Consider the following 20709-nt stretch of genomic DNA (forward strand, 5'->3'; position numbering starts at 1 on the left):
TCTGAAATATATTTTAAAATCTTTCATAGTTGCTCTGAGTCTTCTGACATCTGTTTACACAGTTCAATAAGAAACATGCAAAAGATCATTTCTAAACATGCTAAACCTAAATTCATCTTCAAAACCCATAAGCATAGAGGACCAGATTCTCAACATCAACTAAGTCATGCACCTGTCTTCAATAAGGTAATAATTAAGCTGAGTTTAAGAACTGCCAAACTGACTCAGCAAGAGCAAGTTTTGGGGTACATAGTGGTTACCAAAAGCAAAGGTGAAGATGAAGTGTGTGGTACAAGGGCTGTGGTCATAGTTAAGAATCGGTAAAAAGGAATGGGGAACAGAAATTACCTTGTTGCTGCTTGAATATTACACCTTGTGTCTGTCAATGATATATAAATGGAAATAAAAAATATTAACTATCCCTGTTTGTAAAGGGTTCGTAGTGTTCAGCAAGCCACTGTGGCAGCAAAGCTGTTGTGAAGTAACCAGGCTGTAATGACTGGAAAGATATAAGTGAAGCAGAAACATGTTATTAGAGTTCTTTCCTTTCTTAAATGAGAACTCCAGACCTAAAGTTATCACATCTGTCACAATAATTAACTAGGAATTGAAATTCAGATTTCAGCCTTTTAATTCAAAACAAATTGAGTTGATGTTTCAAAGTTAATTTCCTAGACTTTATTAGTTTACTGATAAATCCATAGATTTGTGTCCTGCTATATATCAATATTGACCTCAAGATTTACTTTAAAAGCTTTTGAGACATAGAGCTTGAAAGAAACCGACCAATCCTGGATCAATGGATGACGTAGAAGCTTGAAATGTGGAAAAATTGTATCACAAACCTCTCCTAAATTTTCTGCTTCTCATTTGTCTTTGTTTTCAGAAGGAATTCGCTTAAGTCACATCAAAACATAAAGTTCTTTTTGAGCAATTCTCCCAGAACAATCTATTCTGGGATTTGATTTTGTACACAACACAATGTTACAACGTTGGTGTAAACAGAGAGAGAGAAATCATCATAATTTGCTTTTAGTTTTCCAGTCAAGCAATTTGTCAGTCAAGCAATCAATCAATTAATCAATTTCTCAATATGTTTTCAATGAGCAGTAATGAACCAGGGCATAACTCAAGCAAAATTCCTGAACTGTATGATTCCTGAGCCAGCTGTCAGGTCATGCATGTTCGATAAACTTAGGGTAGTATTAAGCAATGAGAATATGTATTCGTGCTGGAGACTGAAGGAAACTTTCTAAGCAGATGGAAATATGATGTTCATGTTGTATTGGTTAAATGAGCTTAAATCCCAAAGGTGTTGATAGAAACTGACATTTTCAGACCAGGCTGTAGAAATAAAAAATGTAAAATTTAATCTGTAGGCTAAGTTCATTTTTTTATTAGGAGATCTCTGAGAGATGATTCTTCAGTGTTTCGAGTTCATTTGTTTTTCTTCCCAAAGATATTTCAGGTCCTAAGTGATTAATTAAAACAGTATTTAGATCAGGTCTCAACAGTGAAATATTAAGAGAAGGAACTGCTGTGCTCCTTCAGACCAGGATTTATTGAACTGTTTCTGTATTTACATAAATATAACAATGGTTACATAGCTCTTATCATGACCCCTGGGTTTCAACTCCTGAATTCCTACTGAGTCTGATTTTCTCCAGGTGAAACCCACCGATTTATAAAAATTTCATGGAAATAGCTGAAGATTTCACATAGGACCACCTGGCTCCATTACTGATACTAGAATGATCTTCACCCACTAACGGTTTGTTCCTTTGCCTCCAGTGGAGATAATGACAACTTTTCATATAGAAAGTTGTACTTGGAGCATATTTTAAAGTGACTCCTTAAATCTAAAACCCATTGATCTTTTCTGTCAGGTTTGACACTGTTCTTTGAACAACCAAAACTACATTAAAAAAGTGAATAGTTATTTTCAGGACTGTAAGTAAGTTTTGCAAGCGTGATTAAAATTAATTTCCTCATTTTTAAATGCAAATGAAAGATGCTAAAGAAATTATATTCAACTGTATATTTTTTAATCTATAAAATGCAGAATCTTCAGTGTATTTTTCCTTAAATAATGCTTACCTTTCATAAGTTAGTGCTTTCAATTTCTTTTCCATTTCTTTACCTGAAATTCCATGAAGTTCATGTTTAGAAAATATTCACAGCATATGAATGAGACAAGCTCAGAGAGCTGAACTTGGTTAGTCTAGAGAAAAGGAAACTAAGGGATTACCTAGGAGTACTCTGAAGCTTTTTTTGAAGAACGGTTACAAAGATGACAGAGGATAGACAGTTACCCAGATGATGCCCTTGTTGTATCAGATGATATAACAGGGGAGAGATGGCCAGAAATTGCTGCCTGAAAGGTTCATGTTGAACAGGGAGGATTAGTCTTTACCAGGAGGGTAGTGCAGCCCTGAAAGAGATTGCTTAGAGGGGTTGCACATTATCTGTCCTTGATATTGTTCAAGATGGCATCACATATATATCCCATGTTGGAAACAGTCCCTCACTGAGGGTGGTTCCTGGTGAGATGACTTAAAAACATACCGTGCACATCTGCAGAGCCAGCCCTTTGTCAGATTGCAGGAAGCAAAGACCTGAGCTGGGGAAACTCTGGCACAGCTGGGTTAAGGGCCACACACCTCCACACTGGTTCACCTATGAGCTCCCACTGTACATTTCCACTGTTTCTGTGCCAGAAATACCCACCTCCATAGCTAAGCTTTATGAATGATTGTTCTGCACAGGACTGACTGCAGCAGAAAACAGGAGCCAGTTGACATAGCAAACCAAGGTAGGAAAAGTGTGGCTGAGGAATATGCACAGCTTTATTCCTTGTGATGACACTACAGAGCTGTTAGCCTCTAAGGCAATGCCTTAAACTATGAGTTTACCTAGATGCACCCTGGCCTTATGCAGAGATTCCTGGAACGAAGTAGAAACACAACAGGACTGACATCAGCAGAGTAAGAATTTCAGATTGAATTCAAACGTTGTTCACTTATTTGAACAATGAGCAATTTTGCTCTTATTGTCTTAAAAGCTAACAATTCCAAAAAAACACATATAGTATTGGTATATGTCTTTTAGCTCTTAATCATTCTTTTATTTATATAGATAAGTTTCATGTTGCCTCTGTGATAACAGAATGATAACTCATGGATTTTGCTCCTTAATCATTACACTTCCATGTTCTTTCAGAAGTAAACTCTCAGTTTGGGGAATTTCAACAGTTTATACAAGACAAAATTTGTCCCATGAGTAACTATATGAAGTGTTTGGTTATATCCCAAAGCAGGTGTGGTAAATTACTTTTGGAGGGAACCCTCTGTATTCACTGTTTGAAAAGGAGCCTTCAGAACTGAGGGAGGCTGAGGGACAATAGTGCTTAGGTTTTAGGTAGCTGATGTTTGATGATGTGAGTTCAAGCTCTACTCATAGACAGAATTAAAATACATTTTCTGGAATTTTACACATCCAGAACATGTTTATTTTAAGCTCTATAGTACTCTGTAGTATTCAAGAGGAGCTGGTTATGATAGAAAATATTCCAGGTGGACCCCGTTTTACAGGGTGCACATGTAAAGCTGTGCCTCCTTAGTGGTCATGTGTCAGTTTGCTCCAAGGTTAGAACAGAGACAGGATTTCCATGCCAGCTTTGGCATTGGAATTTGAGGAAAGCATGAGCTAAGAATTAGATTGAAGCTGAAAGATTTTGCCCCTGTTCTACCTAAAGAGAAGGAAATCAAATTTTGCCATGTTTCACTCTGGTGTGCTGTGTTCATTCCTTTGAGGAAAGGAATGAGAGCTTGCATTCCCATCATGTTGCTTTGTACAACTATAAACATGACTGAAATATTTCTATTGTGGCATGAAGGTGCCGTGCATTACAAAAGCCTGAGATAAGAAACTACGAATCTCACGTGGTTTGTAGTGTGTACGAATAAGCAATAAATAGCACCTTGCTTAGGAGGTTCTCTTCTATATTCTCAGAATTTTCAGAAACATGGAAAAAAGATTCATTTTGGTTTGATGTGTGCTTTTCAACTGTTCATTATTGCTGCCAGCCTTTGTGTTAGAAGATACACCTTGTTAATTGGCGTCATAATTCATGAATGTATTTCACGCATTGCTTGTACACATAACTGGATTATATGTTTTAATTGGTAAATGTAACTAAATAATTTAAGATTATTTTAGTCCTAAAGATTGATTACCCAGGAATCTACATTTGCTAATGGGCTAATAAAGTGTTCAGAATTCTCTGCCATCTCTGTGACCAATTACAGCTAATTAACACCACCCTAATTTCAGCTCTGCAGTGTTCAATATTCAGAGTAAATTGATAGTGATTTAGCCAGTCACCTAAAGGCCAGACTAAATCAAACCTAATGAAACCTCACCAGATCTATGAAATCCAGAACTATCCACAAAATAATATAAGTGAAAAAATAGCAGAGCCATGCAACACGATGAGCTTGCCACACTATTGTGACTGCTTTCATAAAAGAAAAAAAGCAGGTTCTTTGTTGTGGATAATTCGGTTTGCTCAACCATAAAGAGGCTTTTTAGAAACCTGCAGCAAAGGCAGAGGGATCTCTGTGGAGGGAATGCCTGCCAATGTCATGAATAGGGAGCAAAAACGCCACGGAGGCACAGAGATCCACAAGGAGCAGCTGGGATTCCAGACAGGAGTTCTCTGTAATGCTTTGTTTGTTTGTTTGTTTGTGTCCTTTTTAAGCTAATGGCAAAATGTCTGGACAAATTGTTGTGGGTTGTCCCACATCAGCTTCTGACTAACAGAGTCTGAAGTCACCATTTCCCTGCCTTAGTTTGTGGTCACTTCTGTTACTGTCATGTAGCCACAGAAAGTTATTGGTTGGATCTAGGGAGTCAGGATAATAAACCTATTATTATTCTCTGGTAGAGGAAAACAAGCAGACAAAAAAATTAGGAGCCATATATTCACATAAAAAAGTCATAAGAAGGTGAAGGACCGAACTCCAAAAAACTTGTACTGTATACTATCCATGGACATTTGCTTTCCCAGTCTTCTGCATAACACTGAAAGGTGCAAAAGCTGTTAGCTGCAGAGAGTTTCATCATTAAGAGAAGTGGACATCAACTAAATACAGTTATTCTGCTGGGTTTGTTGTTTATGGGTTTTCTTCCTTTTTTGTGTGTGTGAGGTAATCACTATTAGGAACAGATGCATCTGTTTTTCTCTGGAAACGTTATCATGTTGTAGTCATTGTTTTGGGCTCATGTTCACTGGAAACTTTTAAGAGCTGCAAAAATAAGAGTGCACTTTAATTACTCTTGTGTTGCACACCAGTATATACACCATTTTTAAAAATGATACCTTTGCACAGGATAAAGAGTTAACTTCTGGTTAGTTTAAAGCACCAGCAAACTTAATGGAACAAATCATTTTGTCTCTTGGTGCAAGAGGTGTTTCACAGTCTCACCAAATTTAAATGGTAGGTAAATGCTTTTCTATGCATGTGAAACCCTAGAAAAATATCCTACAGAACAAAGGGGTGGGATGTACATGTTGGGCCTTGCTGTTCTTGCCTTGGAATTTATCAAAACAGTGCTGTAGTCTTTTGAAATACTATTTTTACAGCATTTACAGGCTTCAGTCCAGAGCATGAGTAAAACAACTTAACACGTTTCAAAGTTCTTAATGAAATCTTTAATTTAATTACACAGGACTACCATTACTGTACAAAACACTACAAAACAGTTTTTCCACTGTCTTCCATAATGATAGAAGCAATTAAAGGGATTTAAACCTAATTCCACTTTGAAGAAGGGCTACCTAGGTGAAAACTTATTTCCCATGTTTCACTCTGCAATAAATCATACAGCTGAGTTATAATTGCCTAGAAAATGACTTGATGCTGGAAAGAATGACAGGCTATGAAGTAGATGTAGGTCCTGTCCTACATCACTGCAAGTATGTGTTTCTCCCAAATGGTCTGGCATAAGCAAGATGATAAATTTTGATAGATCAAACTTCATGAGGTCGTTAAGTTGAAAATATGAAATTTCAGAAATGAACTTAATTAATAGAATGTAAGAAAATAAATGTCTTGCATGCTTAAATGCCCTTCATGGCACACAAAACACAAAACAAATTTCTGGCCTATAATGGTACCTGTGAAATTTCTAATTTTAAACAAACAAAAACCTCCAGCAATTTATTTCAGTAATGATAGCAGTAATGTCATTCTTTGGTTCTTTGCTGTTGAAGAAAGCAAAATACTTCACCTAGAATGAGCTATATGTAATACATTCTTTTGGGAAACAATAATTTGTAACTTGTGAAAATACCTGTGCCTTATTCAACCCTGGTTTTACATTGCTCTGATTCATGCTGTATTATGTCACACCTACAGTGCATTGGTTTTAATGAACTCCAATTTCTGCTTCGTAACAGCAGCCTCACAGAGATGGAATAACTCCTCACTTCACTCCGTAGCCGCTTCCTTTAGTCAAGCAAGAGCTGAGGATGATCATTATTGTTAATGCTGTTTCTTCCTTTTTTTTTTTCCCTTTTTTTATTTATTGGCCTTTCTGGGGTTCATCCTGTTGCCATCCACTCTAGCCACCTATTCACAACATTGTGATGATCCCTGTTTACCACCTGGTAAAGAAGTTCTGCCTGCAGTGTTCTGAGTACGCGTGTGCAGACTGGAGATAACAAAGCATGGGCACGCCAAGCAAAGTGCCGGGACGTGGCAGCACTGCTTCTCTGCTAACCCCCAAATCTAGCTGGCTGGGATTGCAAGGTTCATTGCAATAGCTTCTGCCCAATTTTCACGTCGTGCTTGAAATAGATCTGTCAGCTAAGAGATGACCTCAGTCAGGAGATTCCCAGGAAACGGTGCTGAGCTGAGAGAGGCTCATTTTACGCTCAGAAATGCCCTTTAAAAATGCCACTGCACGATTATTTAACAGCACTGCCTTTTTAATCTGAAGTTAAGATCTGTGTGCTTTGTCAGAGAATTGAATCCTTAAATGAGAAAACAATAAAGCTTCGAATTATGTTAGCTAAAATGTGAAGCTGTTTTAGAAAACACCGTCTTATCGGGGTCTGATCCACCAAATCAGAAGTCTTTCAGCTGACATCAAATCAAGTCATATAAATTACATGCACAGCCATCTTAAACCTATATTCTTGACCATGTGTATGGTAATATCAAAAGTACTTGATACTTGATGACATTTTGTGAATTTCTTTCTACATTTTGGCAAGTAGATTCTAGTTATAATCACTTCATTCTCATTTTGAGTCAAATGCTTTTGTCTGCTTTCAGGTGAGGTTTTCTCTATGGACTTGAACTCAATATAATTATCTAAGGCTGGTCCTGGAAAGACTCAGAGAAGATTTATACTACAGTCTGTAGTCTTCATATTTGCAATTTAATTACGTATAAAATAGAAATTAGTGGGTAATGTTCACTCTGAGCTCTATTTGGTATTGGTTTTACACTTATAATTCCACATACATATAATGCAAAATTAAATTGTGATTTTAATATTTATAATTCGGTGATACCCACCAGAATTTGTCCTGAAGCTTACTGCTGTAAGCATGACAAAAGTGTCAGTCTATGATATAGGGACACCTGAGCTAATAAACTGGAATTTTAATGATGGAAGACTTAATGTGTGTGTTGAGGTTTATATGCTAGATACTACTCTTGAGAAGACCACAGAGTAGAAACAAACTACTACTAATAATAACAAACCTTAAAAATATATATAAACTTTCAAATTAAAACACACCCCTCCAGATTTTGAAGACAATATTTTACTAAAACTGGGATATCTTTTATTATCACAAACTAGTGCTAAAAATTTGTACTTTATCAAACATGACAGAAATCTCTGTCTTCATCAGATGTATCTTGTCAGTATCAATGAATTAGATTATATCTCATAGATCAATCTTTACACCAGATAATTACCATAACTCGTAGTTTAATTGCATTCAATTCGCTAGAGTCAAAATATGTAATTGATTAAAATCCAACAATTATTAAGTGATTCAGTACAATTCATTAAAAGCAAAACCCTTTAAAATAGGTTGAACTCTGAATATATATTTAGCTGTTTGACAATCAAAAAAGATTGAGAGGAAACTACATTCCTGGCAGAGATATTAAGACTGGAATAATGACTGAAGTGATTTGCACAGATAAATCAATTAGTCACTTTTTGTTGTTCACTTCAGAGGAATAAGTGACACAGACCATGAAACATTATCAAATTTGCTTGAGGTGGTACAACAAATGCTACTACATGCTTAATCAATCCTTATTTCCAAAAGCCACTTTTAAAGGACACATTATCAGTCCAGATGAAAAAAAGAAAGGTTCTTCTGTTCACAAAATACCAGTTTTACTGAAGTTGAGTGACTCTGTCACTTTATGAAAATTGTCTTCTGTCCCAAGAATATTCCTAAAGCTGAAGGAAGGAGTTTGCAATTCTGTCATTGGTTGATTTCAAAGAGCTGATTTAAGTGTGACCTGTTAATTACTATTAAACAGTAAAAATTCTATTTTTAAGTTAATTTGAATTAAAATTGAGAGCCAAGGAGAGGTCAAAACTGAAGAAATTAGTTGGTCAGAATTCTTCTTCCCACATTTCAAATCAAATTACAAGGAACTGTAACAAGTTAATTTTGAAGTATCATGAAATTCAGTTTCAAAAGTATTTAATACCTACAGCACACCTCAAATTATTTCTTAAAGAATTATTTTAACCAAATTTGCATGTTTAGTAAAAAAAATCCAAACAAGCTTCCAAATCTACAACAGGTAACAAGCATTTTTCAACTCAATTCAGCTGAGTTTTATTGGAAGGTAATAAACAAAGTCCTTGAATTTGACTGAGATTCTTTCTCTGCCAGCTTCAATTCTTCCAAATTTCAGCATTTTCTAGAAAGTTTTGGAACTAAAATTTTGAAGTTTCCACTGAAAAAGACTTTCTAATAGTCTCATATCAGTGAAAGTGCCATCACAAGTAGAACCAAACTTTTGCTGAACTCAAAAACTTTTCTTACAGTGTATGAAGTAATAAAAGGCCATGACAAAACGAAATGTTATAGCAAAACATTGTCAGTCATATGAGTGCTGGTTTGGAATGCACCCAATTTACTGAGGTGAATATTTGTATTGACCTGGAATTAATTATGAATGTTAAGTTACAAAGCTAAGTGCTTAGCCAAAGTGTATGATGACAAGAAGGATTTAAATATGAAACAGTACCACTAGTAGGATCCATGTCACATACCTCAGTCATATGACAATGAAGTGTCATGTTCAAGCTAATTTTTCAGGCTTCCTTTCCTTCTTATTCAGTAGAAAGGGCTAGACTTCTTTGTAAATTAATTCATACAGCCCTAAAAAAGATGTCAGAGGAAAGCGAGAGATTTGCCTTCTGAAGGTCACAGTATGTCTTTCTACATTGCCTTTTGAGGAAGTCTAGAAACCACCAGGGATTCAACACCTGGCTTTCAGGTACAGTTGGCTAGATAGGATAATCTGAATTTAAGCTGTAGTTAAATTAAATTACATGCTGTCAACAAAAAGTCTTCAATATTAATTGCATGTTTCGTTCCTGAGCTTAACCTGCTGAGTAACCATTTGCTTCCTTTCCCCTCTGTCCTCCTTCAACAGATATTTAGTATTTTTCTACTATATTATCTCAGAGGAACAATTGTCTCAGTCCCTGTTTGCAAGTTCAATGAAAGGTAGAGATTCACAGCCTGTGTCTGTCTGAGAAATAGTCTATATTCATAAGACTGTTTACAGTCTAAATTCAAGAACCTTTCCGGGCTACTCCCAGCACAACAGATGCTATATGCTGTACACTGTATCATATATTAATCACAGTTTATACTTATAGATTTGCTCTAATTATTTATTACACATGATAGGAAGAGAAGTATATTATGAGTTTAGCTTTAAAATTATTGTGTTCTAAGTTCTGCCAAGAAATGAAAAGCCAGAAAGAGGACAGCTAATCCACTCTGAATATGCTGAATCCAAGACTAGTCAAAATACATTCATGGTACTGTACCCTTGCTGGACACCTGTAAATAAATTTTTAAAAATAGTAATCTAAATTATATCTAAGTATCAAGCTCAACATTTTTTATGTTAATCTGAATTATCTCAGCTTCACTTTTGGATCATGAGTGTGCAAATCCTCTGGAAAATTTTATTTTTCTTTGCATGTGTGTGAGGCAAATGGCATCTTTCTCTCTACCTTGCTATGCCCTGAATTATTTCTTTTGTTTCTTGTGTGTTTTGTTCCACTGGGGAAAGAACCTGCTGCGGTCAAAGTTGTGGGGAGAGCTAACAGCATGCATTTGATCAGTAGTAATTTTCATTTCAGTATTACCTAGTGTGGTATTCTTAAGCATTTTAGGACACATCGTTGCTGTTAGCACTTTGTTCTGTTTCCTGCATTTTTTAAAAACAAATTAAACAGAAGATCTATGTATGAGGAAACAGATTTCCAGACCTGTGTCACTTGCACCAGAGTACGAGTGGATCTCCCAGAATCTGTTCATATACAAAATTTAATTTTGCAAATACCACTGAAGTGTCCTCTACACAGCCCCAAAGTAATTTTTTTAAGCTTTTTATGCTAAAGAGGATTTGCAACTTGGGCCTTTTAGTGTAGGAGTGACTGGAGAATCTTGCCTCTGGACACTGGAAATTTCTAATCCCTTTTCATAGTTTGCTATGAAGATGTTGTGAATTAAAGACCAGGATATGATGTTGAGGGCTCTGATTCATCAGCAAAGATGGCTTGCCTTGGGGTGGTTGGAATAATTTCCTCTGCTCTTGATCTTGCTCTTCTCTGAGCATTTCCCTTGCCTGCCTGAGGGGACAGCTCTGCTACCTGTGAAGCTGTTCTTGAACTTCTAGTTGATAGACCAGTATATTAAAATAAATTGACACCAATTCCTGTTCAGTTTACAGCTGTAGTCCCTGCGGCTGTAAAAGCCCATGGCTGTAAAAGCAACTGAGCCATCCCTAAGCAACCAGTGGGTAAAGGGGAGGTGGATAGCCAGAGTGGAAATCAAGGCAGCTGTCCGAAGTTAAACCATCCCTGCTTGTGAATCAAAAATCTCAGTTATGCTAAGACCCCTCTGGTGTAATCACAGTAAATATTCCCTGTTATACTACTTAGTCTTCCTGAAATTTTTAATCCATTGCAAAGTGTAGCATGTAATAGCATAATAAATTAAGAGATCATGCATATTTCTTTGCAATTATGTCATTTCATCATGGCATACAACTAATTTATTTGATATGTGTGATTACTCAGTAGCAGATATCTATATAATATAATCTTCAAAAAAAGCATCAAGTAAAATATTTCTTTGGTCTGCATTATTAAGAAGAATATACAAAAGAACAGAAAGTCTGGTCTTTTCTGTTTCAGATTAGTTAACTAGAAATAAAAGGAATTATGCATTTTTACATTTCTATTTCAAATAAAGTTACTTGTATACTTCATTAGGGCACTTTTAGAAAAGAAGTGTTTATACTGCTGCCATCAAAGATGTTGCTTCAAGCCTGCACTTTGCCTGTCCTTGTAACCTGCAAGTCCATGTGAGACTACTTCTGATTACTGCTGAGATTTGGCTTGTGAGTCAGAACACTGCAACCAGAAGCAGTTCTGAAGAGACCTGTGCTAAACTTCCTCTTGAAATATCTGCATACAGAAAGATAGTGGTAAACAGAGATGCAATTCTCATCTTGACACCATTAAATTCAGTGTATAGGTTTCTACTGAAAATTCTAGGAACAAGAGTAGACCAGAGACTCAAACTACATTTGTGATCTGCCTTTGAGTGTGTACATCTGTGGGAAGCCTTCATGCAGATGAGGGCGATCTTCAGTCTGTCATTTCAGGTGTACAGTTACATAGAGTGAGTAACAGCTGTCCCTCTTCCTAAGCAGTGGTAGATACAGTTTTCAAGAGAATAAAAGTTTGCTGGGCAGAAGAAATACTTTCAGCAGCTGGAAAGTTCCTCTGGAATGGTGTCAGCATAAATAAGGCAGGGAGAAAATCGGTGAAATCGCTATTAGAAAAGACTTTAAGATAATACCTGTACCATACACTGATGGCTGCTCTCCCTGGGTGTGTAGAGGGGAGCAGGAGCCATCCTTCCATTAAAGGTACCAGGAGGGGGGAGTGCATTCAACTACACAGGTTTCTCATTTGCCAGCTTGCTTGCCTACAGAAGCAGAAAGATCAGAACTAGCTAAGTATGCAGATGCTCACAAATGCATCAGAAAGAAACTCCAGAGAGGTTTTGATAGAACCAGATACTTGGTGTTTGAAAGTAGCTGCTTCTGTGTTGCAATTTGGACTCTGTGTTCTGCTTTCAGTCAAGACTCGGGTTTATCCTGGCTCAGGTCTACATAGAACTTCTTCCCATCCTTTACATGTACTCCGTGGCACCAATATGACCTGTGTGGTGAAGCCAAGGCTCAGCAATTTCCCAATCCAGGACTTGTGTGAGGCAGGGGGTCTAAGGGGAGATATGACATAAGAAGTGCGACACAGATGGCAGCGAATCCTAAATAGGTGTCAAGAGGCACAGGACCTGGGCCAGAGAACAAAACTGGGCTGAAAGAAAGAGATTACCTGAAAGGATGAACATTAGGTAGAATCAAATCTATGTTTTCCTTAACCCAATCTAACTTCAAAAGAAGAGCCAGAACTTGCAACACAGATTAAATTATCGACTGGGTCCTGAATCATTCTGCTAACAGCAAGTACAGTAGGATACAAGTTTGTACCAGCTTTTCACAGGAGGGAGAGCTGTCCTCAAAGCTTTGAATAGTAAAAGTTAACATTCACAATCTTTGTTTCTGTTAAAGGAAGTAGTATAATTAGTCCTGTATAAAATGAAGATTAACTTTAATCACTAAAGGAGTATTTCTTTTCAAACCCCTTTTGTTTTAAACTCTGCACTCAGGAAGATCTGTTAACAAGCTCAGCACAGAACCACTGAGAATCATTCATGAGACACTGGAAGAATCCACTGATTGGCTTTATGGCTTTATTTCTTTACTGTCTGACATCGTATGGAGTGATGATGATGACAGTGATGAAGGTATTTGTAATGTAAAGACTTCTGTAACTGCTCTAACTGCTGGCTTACATGCATTATGTTGGCTTACTCAGCTTTTAACCTCACAGACAAGAAGGTCAAACAAAATGAAAAGTGAACGTTGTTGTTAATAAAGCATCTATTGGCTATTCCAATCACTAAATTGGTTTCTTTGTTACCTTTCATCTCATGTTTAATGTACCATTACAGAAAAGCTGTCAGAATTAAATATTACCATTAGTACATCTTGAAGTAAAGAGCATTAATTTATACAAGACTTCAAAGCCACAATCAAAATATGCATCAGGGTATTGCTTTAGAGAATGGCAATAGCTTTTTCCTTTTAATCAGTAAGAATCTAAAGAACCGTGGTAAATATTAAAGACAAACCAGAAAACTTAGAACTTTTTTATTTGATATATCGATGACAGAGCAATATTTTGAAATAAAAAGAAAAAATAGTATTTTTCCAGAACTAAAGAGATTTTGGATGACATATTGCAAACAATTCAGTTTAGTAGAAATTATGGTTCTGTCATAGTAACGTGCTTCATCTGACATCATCTGATAAATGACAGTAAATTGCTAACATTTGAAGTTTGGAAACAACTTTCCTTCTGTTATAAAGAAAGTAGTTCCCTGGTATGGGCAGAGCAGTAGTGGATCATCGTGTCACACCGCATTGGTCATTTTGACAAGTAATGAGTGTAGGAGTGACATCATTTCACAGCAGTTCATTTTATATTCTATACATCTATACAAGAATATAATTAAAAAGCAACATATACTGAAACTGACTTCTACCTGTTTGTTCATAAACTTGAGATAGTATGAAATTTCTACCTTTTAAACCTGTGCATGAGCTTTTTACGTTAGCACCATGTATGAATACTAATAGATAGGCTGCTACATGTAACCCTGTGAACTGGGCATCCTATTCTGAGATATGATTTATAACTAGGAGAAAGCCAATCTCTCATATGGTTGAGAAACAGAAAAGGTGAAATATGGAGAGCTCCCTAAAATTTGAAAAGTGTTCATTTTTACCACTTCATAGCTCCCAAAGCACCTGCAAGCTTTCAAGCACTTGAGTGGATAAGTGTTAATGCAAGTAGGAAAGGTCATAAAATAGCTGACACAGAAAAATCCACGATCTGAATGCTTGCTAAGAAGTGTTTGGAACCTCACTCGCAGTCTATGGCCCAAGTGGAATTTCATTAATACCTACCAAGAGTGCAAAAAAAAGCAGTAGGCAACTTACTGCATTATAACACAAAAAGTAAGTGCATGTGAATTCGCTGCCCATTGAGCGCTGCAGTGCACTCACCACAGTTGTCCAGGCTCAGCCCTTTGAATTCCACGTCCCACATAGAAGCGGCGCGACACAAGGCGGCAATCAAACATTCGCAGCTCCCCAGAAGTTGAGTGGGTTTTGCCTTGGATATCGCTGAAGTATTGTTAGATTTAAAATCTTGCTAACCTGCTTATGCATCTTATTATTTGGAGATAAAAGAGAACCGCTGGGCCTTGCCTTAAAACATGGAAGCACGCGTAACATCAGAGGCACAAACACAGATTTGGAGGTTTCCTTGGTTACTACTGCACGTTGAATTTATCTACCCCAGGCCCAGGAAAACCTCTATAGTAAGAGAGATGTGTTATGAAAAATCCAAAATCTCAGAATAGAGTGCTTGACATTTAGCATATGAAGAGTATATTTAATAAATAAATAAATAAAATGAGCCAAAGTCAGGAAAAAAAAGTATTATGTTATCTCTTCTCTGACATTTGTTCTTTTCTCTTTGTTTAGGTGAAGTGGAACCTTCCCTGAAAAAAGGTTGGTTAGTTGCCTTACTATAAGAGGGCAAATTTTTTGCAACCATTTTAAGAATTAACTGGTATATCTGTCGCTAGTTACATGTCAATCTACTAATGACGTAAATTGATCTTTAACAAAACCTTTAAATAAGAAACTCAAGTAATAATACTTGCTGTACTGTTTGCTGCTCTGTGAAGATTCTTGACTGTTTCATTATTATCTAGAAAATCTGAAAAATGTTCTGAAAAACCCAATATACGTACAGAAATAATGCTGTCTGTACCCATGACCTGTGTGTTTGACTCCTATTAATACCAGTATGAATTATGTGTATGTCTTGATATAAATAATATTTGCAAATAATAATATAGAAAGAATATTTAGTGAGAAATAGTCATGAGGTGTTGTAAAGGCATTTTACCTTCTGCCAACGCAAAAGCCTAAAATAAGGACTACTTCTGAATCTTCTGGAAAAAAATACTTCATTATCATTGAATTTTTAAAGCAGACAAGTGAAACAAGTAGGATTTATAATATAAATCTTTCAGACATGAAAATTGTCATGTTGTAGGATAAAACTTAAGTTCAACTTCTATTAATTTGAAATGAAAATATGTAAGGCTTAAAATGCTGGTGTAGGATGTAAATCCTTTCAAAACTAGGGTGTGGGTTTTCTTCCAAATTGGGCAAAGCTTCATAATAACCAGATGTGTAACCAGCCCTATGTGATCTGAATTTGGAATCCATCAAATGGATAAATGCCAATACTGAAGAATCTATCACCCCAGTTGGTGCTGAGATTACAAACCAGTTCTCTCTGAAGTTAATTACAACTGGATTTGGCTTCTGTTTAATGATGCATTTTGTCAACCTCAATAGGACATCCAAGGAAGTACTAGGCTTGAAGATCAGGATCATTTGTCTTTTTCTAGATGATCCTTCCTACTAGAACTGAAGAGAACTTACAGGCAGTGTAGAAAAACATGTCATCCCTTTACTCTGCAGGGAAGAATCTCAAAAGGGCTCTCTCCCAAAGAGAGAAATGCACTGATGGTTTTACAGTGAGTGCAAAGAGTCTGAGGCTGTAGCACCTTGTCAGCAGGGACACCAGGTACCATGAAGAAAGGGGTCTAAGACCCTTTCTGGATATTGCTGTAAGCTTTCACATGACAACAACTTCCTCAAATAACTTGTTACCATCTCCAGGTGGCTGGAAGTCTCCATTTCATCCTGGCAGCTAGAATCTGGCCTTGATTATTCTTGGTTTTGTCACCTCTTTTCTGGGCTACAGAAATACAATCCATGTGACCTGAAGCCACCAGTCCCTTAGAAAGGCCTGCACAGGGTACTGTGCGTGTCTGCCCAGTGACAGGCAGCTGTGAGTTCCTCAGAACTCTTACTGCCTTTTTTGCCAACTTCCCCACTGCCTGGGTCTCAGCCTACATAGAAGTTTTTCTGAGAGCTCTGTGATAAAATCTAGAATCAACAACTTTTCTGCTTAGGCACAATGAAATTTGTTCCCTGGGCTGAAGCTCATGACCACAGAAGGTGAAGCTCTGGGAGGTGAGGGTTGGGATGAGCTCACGCAGGTAGCGCTCTCACAGACGTCACAATCTCTTCCTCTGAGCACATGGTGCACATCTCTCTGTGTAGCTTTTCCTAACTACTAACTCTGTGCTGTCATGTCTGTGGTCCAGAAATAACAGAGCCAAAAGAAAAGCTTTCTAGAACAAAACTAGACAGTGCATCTGTGATTATTCCATGTGACTGCTGTCAGGGATGGACTCAAAGAGGGACCAGCTATACAAAATTTGCAGCTTTTTGGGGGTGAAAACGTGAGCACTTAGATCTACAAAAACTGATCCAATTTTTTAGGCTATGAACTATACTCTGCTTTCCTTTAAAGGATCATTTCTACATCAGAGTCCCTTCCACTCTGTGCAGTATGGTTACCTATAGCTTTGTGAATTAGGTGGCTTCTCTTATGCTTAATGGCATTTGAACATCCCAAAAAAAAACCCCAACAACAAAAAAAAGACCCAGTGAGACTGTGCAGTACACTACTACTGTCTCCAGAAGATGAACAGTTTGACTTTTTGCACATATTTACAGAAAACCTCTCTTAAATTTCACCCTGGAAATACACATTGAGATTGTTATGCCTGATTTTCAGGTCTTTGCATTGTATCTAACCCCCAGTTACTGTGGTATTCGTGAATAGGCTGAGAGGTTTTCAAAAATCGCCATACGTTTTTTGGTGTAGCTTTCAATCTTTTACTTTGTTGATTAGCAGGTTTTTATGAATGCTAAAATGTAAGCACAAAATGTACTTTATAGTGGAATACAGCAAATGAAAAAAAAAAAACCCTAAGATTGCTAGTATCACAATACAATTACATATTGAATAAAATCCAAGGGGAGCGGTGAGGACATTGTGTAGTGATGAAGGAAGCAGAGAAAATTGTAATGATAATTAAGAGCCCAAAGAAAGCAAAGATCACCTTCCTAGAGATGTAAATTAAAAGCAAAGATAATAAAAGTACAATAATGACTATGGCCTTGCACAGGCAACAGGACAAATATCAGTTTTAGAATTCTTTAGAAAGGATGGAAATGTCTGTTGAATGCCTTTGTTATTCCAATTATTTTTGCCAGTCCAATTCTTATCACTAATATTTATCTTTAATAATTGGAAAAGAGTGAACATTTGATAGTGTCCAGCAAAAAAAAGAAAAGAGAGAAAGTGTTCTTCTGTGGAGGTAGTGAAAGATTCTGCTGAGGACTTTGCAATCTTTAACAATGCATATTCTCTATATGCTAAAACTACAGATCATTTTCACAAAAGACATTGAGAAGCCTAATAACAGTTTATTGCAGTCTTAGTATGGTCTGGGCATCACTTCTTTTGAGAGCAATGGTTATGAATTATAAGCTTCATTTTTTCAGGGTTAGTTTAGAGGCAAATCCAATTATTTGACAGCTGTATGTTTCCTTTTGCTAGAAATTATTGTTAAAAAAGAGGGAGAAATATTTATTATTTTTTTGGTGGGCATTACTGGTATCAGTTGTGAATCTGGAAGAGAGCTGAGAAACCTGGTGCACGAAATTGAATATAATGATCTGTAAAATATAGGCAAGTGCAGATACTTCAGCATTGTCCTCCGTGGCTAAAATATGTCATTAAACTGGTCTGGAACTTTACTCCGGTTTTCATAAGGGTAACTGAAAATTTGAAATCTGAGCACAGATTCCTCATTTAGTTAGGCAGGGTACGCCTGACAAGCTGTGCACAGGTAGCAGTGGCATTTAGATGTTAAAGTAGCATCTTGTGCTTCAAAGAAACTGATGTATTCTCTCTGGGAAATTGAATCTGGTCTTAGGAGACCATAAAACAAGAAGCCACAAACAATAGCATTCTCTGTCACAGGCTGCAAGGAAATTTGTTAATTACAAATAAACTTTTCAGCATATCACCTTGTGCCTTTGTTTTCAGTTCAGGTGAGAATAGGATTGCCTGAGTATCAGGCTGGTTATGAACATGCTCATTGTAAAAGATGTAGCAACTTCTAAGGGTATAGTTAGTGACAGTAACTTACTCTCCGCAGCTCTGACCAAGATGTAGTTCCTCCAGACCTGAATCCAGATACTCAGTCACATTAAGCCCCCCATAGTTATGACAGTCAGAATTTATTCAGTACAGAATATTTGTTTGTTCAGATCTGGGTATTAATCTGCACTAACAATAACAAACAAAATGCTCTCAAACAGTAAAGGTTCTCTGAACAGATCATTTCCTATAACTCCTTTTAGGACTGATCAAGCAAACACCTACCACAGCTTTGCCTGGGAAAGGGGAGAGGTAGGAACAAACTTAGAGAAGTTGGGGGTTTGCTAATTTGGATTTGAAAGTGGTTTTGATATTATGGCCTGTACAAGCCTATATTGGTCTGTGTGTTCAGCCAAGGTAGGGAAAAACATGCTGACAAATACTTAAGGCTTCAGTCCTGCAATTTATAATGTGTGTCAGGTTTTTTTATCATAAGAATGGATATATTTGATCAGACCAAAAATCCAGTGCACTCAATGGGTGGGACAGAGATCCTTATTGTTGCCCAAGACTGACCAATGCAAATGCCTCAGGAAGGGTGTAAGAACTACTAAAAATGTAGATAATTTGCCAAAACCAATACATTAGAAAGTTTTTTTCTTTACTTTTAACTCAGTATCATCAAGCAACACAGTGGAAACAAATTAGGCAGGATTCAGGGGAATAAACATTGCTGGTTTGTGCCATTTTAGATACCACACGGTATGTCAGATGTAACATGGGACTGTCAGAACTGACAACACAGGACCTGTGCGAGAAGTGCACCCTCATAGAACAGTTGGTGAATACCAGAGCACCTTAGGATGTTTAAACTGTTATCAGGTGCCTATTAAGATTCTTATCTTCACTAAAATGTTTTTGTGAAGATTACATTGCTAGTTAACATGGCAACTATTTCTGGGCAGGATACTGAAATTAGATGGTGATGGCCTTTTATTATTTATAAGTCTTTTTGTTATGCAGTAACATCTGGAAAAATTAAGAAATTAAGTGGGTTTTCTGGGGATAATATTCATGATCAGAAAAGAGTTTCCAACAACAAAATAATCAGAAATGTACTAGAGAGTAAGAAGAATACTGTAGATGCAACCTGAAAACTGAGTTGACAGTGTGGCTGTTATATGCTTGTCTTGGAAATTAATTATGCAGTTCCATTCATCCCTAAAGTATATATCTATTTGCACTGGTAATGCCTTCTGAATTCAGCTTCTTTTATGTTGCCATATGGTAATGCTCACTTTTCTGTGTATGAGTTGCTACTATAGATCTCTCTAAAAGGCTTTCACTGCCTCCCTAGGCTACACTTTACTACAAAGCATTTTGCGTAGCATTGTGTAAAGCACATCCTGTGTTAAAAGATGAAAACCATTGATTTATTTAATTCTTAGATGCTAAACTGCTTTTCCAGATATGTATTTTTTTGCATTTTTGTGCCATCCATTTCTGTTACTAATATTCTTTTAACAATCTCATCTTGTTTTACTTCCTCTGATCAATACAGGAATAGCATATCCACTATAAAATAACATTTTATAATGTAAAGAAAACATTCACCATATTATCCAGATGAAAACAAAATATATATACCACTAGGGAATAAGGATGTTCAATTATAGTTCTTTTGCCTATTGAAGAATAGCGATTGGGTTTCAATTTGAGCTGAAATGTTTTAATCCAAATTTACCAACTCTCTTTTAAAAAGATACAGAGAGGTTTTGAATCATTGGACTAACAGGAATGCTGGCAAGAAGTGTAGCAACACAGAGGTCTGCAGCTGTTTAAGCTATCTTCTTAAATCAGGGAAAAACTTAAGTTATCTGGGTTATCTTGGTGAAAATCTTCATTTGAGCCCCAGCAGTGGAACACTGGGGAGGTTCTCACTCTAAGAGGGGAATGTTAGGCAGATGCCCCCCCCGGCTGGGGGTCTGCTGTGCCTGAGACAAAGCAAATGTCTTACCTGGTGAGGGCGAGGGTCATCCAAAACTCAGTTAAAGCTACAGCACCAAAACTGGGGATCCTGCACGCTTGTGACAGAGCTCCAAACCCCTTTGCTGTGCAAAGAAGAGGGTATAGCAAGTGAAATCCCATACTCATCACCCACAGAAACAATATCTC

The 20709-nt window shown here is 36.9% G+C and overlaps 1 protein-coding gene across 3 annotated transcripts in view; it reads left to right on the plus strand.

The window, feature by feature from the left end:
• TRDN (triadin) overlaps window positions 1–20709 on the plus strand; it is a 232991-nt gene that overhangs the window by 39003 nt on the left and 173279 nt on the right. For 2 of the 3 annotated variants that reach the window (XM_084262483.1, XM_084262482.1), the window contains exons 3-5: window positions 6629–6670; window positions 13034–13171; window positions 14979–15005. In XM_084262483.1, coding sequence (XP_084118609.1) covers window positions 6629–6670; window positions 13034–13171; window positions 14979–15005 — 207 coding nt within the window. The remainder of the gene's footprint in view (window positions 1–6628; window positions 6671–13033; window positions 13172–14978; window positions 15006–20709) is intronic. The other variant, XM_084262484.1, reaches the window with a different exon arrangement.

This window comes from Gallinula chloropus (genome assembly GCF_964237585.1).
Source record: "Gallinula chloropus genome assembly, chromosome: 3".
NCBI classification, from domain to species: Eukaryota; Metazoa; Chordata; class Aves; order Gruiformes; family Rallidae; genus Gallinula; species Gallinula chloropus.